This window comes from Prionailurus viverrinus, chromosome A2 (genome assembly GCF_022837055.1).
Source record: "Prionailurus viverrinus isolate Anna chromosome A2, UM_Priviv_1.0, whole genome shotgun sequence".
NCBI lineage: Eukaryota > Metazoa > Chordata > Mammalia > Carnivora > Felidae > Prionailurus > Prionailurus viverrinus.
In genome coordinates this window covers 10,335,873-10,342,867 of record NC_062562.1, presented here as the reverse complement: position 1 = coordinate 10,342,867, position 6,995 = coordinate 10,335,873, and the positions used below count along the sequence as shown (strand labels likewise).

Here is a 6,995-nt window from a genome sequence, read left to right as displayed (position 1 = left end):
CTCCCTCCCACCCCCCATCAACCCTCAGTTTGTTCTCAGTTTTTAACAGTCTCTTATGCTTTGGCTCTCTCCCATTCTAACCTCTTTTTTTTTTTTTTCCTTCCCCTCCCCCATGGGTTCCTGTTAAGTTTCTCAGGATCTACATAAGAGTGAAACCATATGGTATCTGTCTTTCTCTGTATGGCTTATTTCACTTAGCATCACACTCTCCAGTTCCATCCACGTTGCTACAAAAGGCCATATTTCATTCTTTCTCATTGCCACGTAGTACTCCATTGTGTATATAAACCACAATTTCTTTATCCATTCATCAGTTGATGGACATTTAGGCTCTTTCCATAATTTGGCTATTGTTGAGAGTGCTGCTATGAACATTGGGGTACAAGTGGCCCTATGCATCAGTACTCCTGTATCCCTTGGATAAATTCCTAGCAGTGCTATTGCTGGGTCATAGGGTAGGTCTATTTTTAATTTTCTGAGGAACCTCCACACTGTTTTCCAGAGTGGCTGCACCAATTTGCATTCCCACCAACAGTGCAAGAGGGTTCCCGTTTCTCCACATCCTCTCCAGCATCTATAGTCTCCTGATTTGTTCATTTTGGCCACTCTGACTGGTGTGAGGTGATACCTGATTGTGGTTTTGATTTGTATTTCCCAGATAAGGAGCGACGCTGAACATCTTTTCATGAATGCACCGAATCTTTTACATTTAATCTTTTCTTTTCTTTGGTTTGTCAGTGTTTCACGTCCGCTTCCATTGGACTTAGAGCGTGTTTGCAAAGAGGAGGCAACATGGGGCTCTGAGATAATAGCAAGACGGGGAAGAGGTGATAGAAGAGAAAACGCACCCCTTTGCTGACTTTGGCTACGGACCTGGTACCCGCTACGAGGCTTGCCTTGGAGTCCACCTTGGGGGCTACTCTCTGAGGGACCTTATCTGTGTCCTCCCCTGCAGCCATGTGATGTCCACCAGATACAGACCATCAAGGCGACCACGCATCTCTCCTGATCAGTGTCTCACTTTATGGACCCAGCATCCCGAGCAGACTGTCCCGAGTCCAGATGACATGCCAGAGTGAGATGCTCTGCATTTTCGCTTTGGATTTAGCTGATGTGACAATAAGATGGAGCCTGAGGCCCACGGGGGACCACATACAGCAGAAGCAGAGCACTGGGGATTTCACTTTGCCACGCTGTCAGCCAAATGAAAGAAATGCCAACAAAGCAAGTTTCCTCCGCTGATTTCTGCTGGTGGCTCATGGCTCAGTCTGCTCATTTCTCCCCGTTTATTTTCTTCTATTTACATTTTGCTGGCACTATCTAGTTTTATCTGGTTGCAATCACAGAGAAGAATTGGGAATTTGGTTTTGGAACCATCAGTAAAATAAGCATTGCTATCATCTGGACCATCTGCTCCCTGTGCTTGGGCCTGAACTCACATGGCAAGAACTTTCTCTGCACTCAAAAGGGCCTTCTTAACACGAGAAGCTCTAGGAAACACCAAAGACTCCCTTGTTTTCTGTCTCAGTTGTGTGTGTGTGTGTGTGTGTGTGTGTGTGTGTGTGTATTGAGGAAAGGGTTGTAAAGGGTGAAGAGTATAGGTTTTAGAATCAAAAGTCTAGTTCTTGGCTCTAGAACATACCTGCTGTTCAAACCTGGGCTTCCTAAACTTAAAGTCACTTTATGTCACAGATGGCGACTGGAGCTCCAACAATCACAACCATATTCCAGGCAGGAACAAGGAAGATGAAGGGTTAAATATTTTATTATGTTTTTAATCTTTTTAAAAAGTATTTATTTATTTTTGAGAGACAGAGAGAGACAGAGCATGAGTGGGGGAGGGGCAGAGAGAGAGGGAGACGCAGAATCCGAAGGAGGCTCCAGGCTCTGAGCTGTCAGCACAGAGCCTGATGCAGGGCTCAAACCCATGAATTTCGAGATCATGACCTGAGCCGAGGTTGGACGCTTAACTGACTGAGCCACCCAGGAGCCCCTATTTTATTTTTAAGTAATCTCTTCACCCAAGGTGGGGCTTGAACTCACAACCTCGAGATCAAGAGTTGCATGCCCCACCGACTGAGCCGGCCAGGGGCCCCCCTGGGCAACTTAGAGTATACTCTTACCATCTCACGTCTGAAATATGGATTTCAGTCTTGAGTACTGCAATTTAAGAACAACCGTTGCAGACGCAAGGTAACTGAGGCACAAATATGATGCTATTGCAATTAGTGAAATAGAGTGGGAGAGTGGGGAGTATTGCAATTTAAGAACAACCGTTGCAAACGCAAGGTAACTGAGGCACAAATATGATGCTATTGCAATTAGCGAAATAGAGTGGGAGAGTGGGGAGCATATGGAGGGGGAAGGGGAAGTTATTCCTTATGGATAAATGTTTAGTCAGAATCTGAGGAATGATTTATGACAATGTTACAAAACACATCCTGAGATGAGTTTACAGATGTTTACTTTTTCATTTTGGAGACTCAATCCAGGCCTTTCTCTAATACTCTATGGAAGAAGGCAGTATTCTAGCCAGGGATTGCTTTGCTCTGTTGCATATTGGGGGAATTATGCGGGAGTTCTTCCACTTGAGAGCGAAGTTCTTTCCATCCCGGGCTACGTAAAGTCAGCTCGTTTATTTATAATTATTTTGGGGTGTGTCCTCCATTTTTGGGAGGATCAGCTCTACGCCTGCTGATGGACAAGACACCACAAGAGGATTTGGCTGACATGAAGGTGTGCACCATTGCAGGCGTGACAGGGCGGTAGGGAGTGAGCCAGAGGGGGTGAGGGCAGACACGACAGAGTCGGCCCCATCCCTCTTCTCATCCACAGCATCTGAGCAGACTCCCCAGTTGGTACTTCCATCCTGGGTACCGAACATCTCTTACACGTTCTGGAGCTAATTCGGAAGAAGGTGATGTGTTAATCATGGGAGAGAAAGGTTTTTGAGAATCCTGTGTGATTATCTGAGATTGTGGAGGTTCCCTTTCTCTTGATGCATGGAACGATCCCCCAAAGTAAGCGGCTTAAAACGCCAATCAATGTTCATTGGTCAACATCGGTTTTTTGTGTCAGTTGTCCGGGAATGGTTTCACTGAAGTTCTGGTCTGAGGTCTGTCATGGCCTCGTGGGTCGAATGTTGGTTGGTGTGCCAACATTGGAAAGCCCGGCATGGGCTGGAGGGTCTGCTTCTGGCTGTTTGCAGGAGGCCTCGGTCCCTGACCATGTGTGCTTTTCCACACATGGGCGGATTGAGTGTCCTCACAACGTAGCCACCAGCTTCCCTCAGAGAACGGCAATGAGGGGGAGAGTGAAGGGCGAAGCCTCAGTGTCATTTGTAAGCCTTGGAAGGCTTACATTTCTGTCATATCCTATGGGTTTCGCAGCCCTAGTCAATGTGGGAAGAGAGCCCATGGGGAGGTGTGTGTGTGTGTGTGTGTGTGTGTGTGTGTGTGAATATCTGGTGGTGGGGGTCCCTAGAGACTGTCCTGAAGTTAGCTCCCATGAGCCTCTTGCTGCAAACATAATTATGAGAATGATGGATGTCAAAACGGAAAAGAGACTGAGATCAGAACTGCTTGGACCACAGGGGGGCAGCCCACAAAAAAGTCTTTGAGGAGTGATTGGTTAAAGGGAATAAAAACAAGCAGATCATTGTCAAGGTCATCCCCTGCTTTGAGGGAATAGAACAGAGTTTTCTCTGGTATATGAAAGTCTGGTCCCATTGTATGAACCCAGCACATTTAGTTTACCTGTTCATCAGCCATGAAAACGACAAAGCACTGACTCACACTACAACGTGGATGAGCTTGACAACATTATGCTGAGTGAAAGAATCCAGACACAAAAGTCATATACTGGATGATTCCACTTACATGAAATATCCAGAACAGGCAAATCATAGAGACAGAAAGCAGATTGGTGGTTTCCGAGGACTGGAGGGGGAAGGAAATGGGGAGTGGCTGCTGAAAGGTCTCCCTTGGGGTGATGAAAATGTCCTGAAGCTACACAGTGGGCGATGGTAGCACAATACTGTAAGTATATTTAATGCCCTTGATTAAACGCTTTAAACGGATCAAAATAATAAATTTTATACTGTGTTTATTTGACCACAGTAAAAAAATGTATGATCCCTCTGGATGTCAGTTCACTGCCACACAATAATTATAATGATAGTAACAAAATGAAAGTCACTGAACCTGCCACCTGAGTTGACTACCGTTGGCCATGGCAGCCTTCACGGGGCATCTCATGGGAGCCTCTGCCCGCGTCAGGGTGAATAAACCTTTGCTTTGCTGTCTTGGTGTGGACCACCTCTGTGGTCCTCTCCTGCTGACCCAGCCCCAACTTACTTAGCCCCTTTCAGTCCTGCTGAACTTTAATCATCATGAGTCGTCCATCTATCCCATGGCTGTCCACAGCAGACACTGGGTGGAATTATCTGATCTCTCATCCCAGGGGCTAGCTTCCAACCTGAAGATGTTCAGCTCAGTCTTCTTTGTCTCTCTTTGGGCCCTTGGGAACTTTGTGACCCTTCTGTGGGACCCATGGAGTCCCATAGGAGCCAAGGAAGCTGCGATTGAAACCCGGTGTCCCTCTTAGGTTGATCACACTGCATAGACCTTCCACCTCTGCTAGAGCCATCCCACTTTATTCAGGACCAAACAATGTGACCTTAATTCCCAAGATTCCCAAACAAGAGGTGAGAGATATAATCCCCCATTTATTCCTTTTCATCCTTCAGCACACGCCCTTGGGATTTTTCGTAGGTTCTCTTCCTCTTTGCAAGACACTCCCCTGTGGTTCTCAAGTGGGGGTGATTTGGCGTCTGTGGGGCATTTGGAGACATTTTTAATTGTTGCAACTTGGCTGGCAATGTTCCTGGCACCTAGTGTTTAGAGGCCTGAGATACCGCTAAACATCCTACAATGCATGGGACAGCCCCACAGCAAGGAATGATCCAGCCCCAAATATCAATAATGCCAAAGTTGAGAAACTCTGCCCTACATCAAAGTCTCTTTCTTCCTGGGGACACTGAGATTTATGACTTAGCCATAATGGAGGACAGTGCACAGGAAGAGAAACCAGCTTAATGGTATGGGAACGAAAAGCTGAAGCATCATAAAAAAATGAGCTGACGTTTGCTTAGGACTTGCCTCTAGCATTCCCTGTGCTGAATAATAGAAATTATTCTATTTAATCCTTCTGTCACCCTTATGAGGCATGCACTGTTATAGGTCCATGGAGAAATTGAGGCACAGGGAGGTTGAGCATTTTTCTCGAGCTCACCATCTGTTGAAGGGTGGTACCAGCCTTTAAACCCAGTCAGGGAAATTCTAGAGTCCTCACTATTAAGCGCTCTGTTCCGTTGCCCTTGATCACACTTGTCCCGGCACAGGGTCATTGTTGTTGCCCCTGGGGGGACGACATGCTACAGAGAAGCTTTCTCAGGGCCCTCTTCATGTCCCTGTTCCTCAGGCTGTAGATGAAGGGGTTCATCGTGGGAGTGACCACGGTGTACAGGACTGAGGCGAACGCCCCTGTCTGGGAGGCACGTGTCCAGGTGGAACTGAGGTAGACCCCCAGGCATGTGCCATAGAACAAGGACACCACTGAGAGGTGAGACCCGCAGGTGGAGAAAGCTTTATACTTCCCCCCCACTGTTGAGATCCTCAGCACAGACGAGACAATTCGGGAATAAGAGAAAAGGATCCCAGCGAGAGGAACAAAGCCCATCATGCCTGTCACAATATATAATACAACATTATTGATGAAGGTGTCAGAGCAGGCGAGCTGCAGGACCTCAGGGAGTTCACAGAAATAGTGTGGGATTTCAATTACTGCGCAGAAAGAGAGCCGCAGCATGGTTAAACTCTCAGGAAGGGCCCCCAAAGTGCTGATGAGCCAGGTCAGGGCGAGTAACTGGGCACAAAGCCGAGGGTTCATGATGACCGTGTAGTGCAGGGGGTGACAGACGGCCACAAAGCGGTCATAGGCCATTGCAGTCAGGAGTAAATTGTCCAAAAGTCCAAAAACCGTGAAGAAATACATCTGCGTGATGCAGCCTGCATAGGTAATCACTTTGCTCTGCGTCTGGATGTTCAGCAGCATCTTCGGGACGGTGGTGGAGGTGAAGCAGATGTCCGAGAAGGACAGGTTGGCCAGGAAGAAGTACATGGGCGTGTGGAGGTGGGAATGTGAGATGATGGCCAGGATGATGAGCAGGTTTCCAAAGACAGTGACCAGGTACAAAGACAGGAACAGCCCAAAGAGAACAGACTGAATCTCTGGCTTCTCAGAAAGTCCCAAGAGGAGAAACACTGGAAGCCTTGAGTGGTTTCTTGGTTCCATCTAAAGGAGTGTCTGCTAAGAACACCAGAAGCCTTCAAGACTAAATCAGTAACCAACAGGCATCTCAGAAACGTAAACACCTTTACCTTGAATCCAATATTGAGGACAGAATTATTTACTCAGTGGTCTCTTCTTTTTTGCTTGTCAATTTGGGCCTTCCAAAGGCCGCCAAATTCCCCTGCATTGCCACCACCAGCTGGCTAACCTACCCGCGAAAACTAACTTTGCACTCAAAGCTGACCTCAAGTTGTTCAGCTGTACTGACAGCTGGTTACCCTGCCTTGGCCCTCTCAGATTTCTTTGCATTAATTCATACTTTGCTTTCAAATGCCTTTAGAATAAAAGCATAATTGTTATTACTATTCTAATACAGATTGAAAAGGCTACGGTCCAGGCCTGAGTGGCTCAGTCGGTTAAGTGTTCAACTCTCGATTTCGGCTCAGGTCATGATCTCGTGGTTCGTGAGTTCAAGCCCCTCGTTGGGCTCTGTGCTGGTGGCACAGAGCCTGCTTGGGATTCTCTCTCCCCATCTGTCCTTCCCCTGCTCGCACAGGTGTGCTTTCTCTCTCTCAAAAATAAATAAACATTAAAAAAAAGAGGTTAGGGGGGTGCCTGGGTGGCGCAGTCGGTTAAGCGTCCGA

The 6,995-nt window shown here is 47.1% G+C and overlaps 1 protein-coding gene across 1 annotated transcript; it reads right to left on the bottom strand.

The window, feature by feature from the left end:
• Nucleotides 1-5,403: 5,403 nt before the first annotated feature.
• Nucleotides 5,404-6,354, bottom strand: LOC125148901 (olfactory receptor 7C1-like). Its single transcript, XM_047827358.1, has one exon. It carries the CDS (start codon nucleotides 6,352-6,354, stop codon nucleotides 5,404-5,406), a length of 951 nt encoding a protein of 316 aa, XP_047683314.1.
• Nucleotides 6,355-6,995: the final 641 nt, after the last annotated feature.

Coding starts and splice junctions, on each gene's coding strand:
- LOC125148901 (XM_047827358.1), bottom strand. CDS start 6,354: ATGGAACCAAGAAACCACTCAAGGCTTCCAGTGTTTCTCCTCTTGGGA.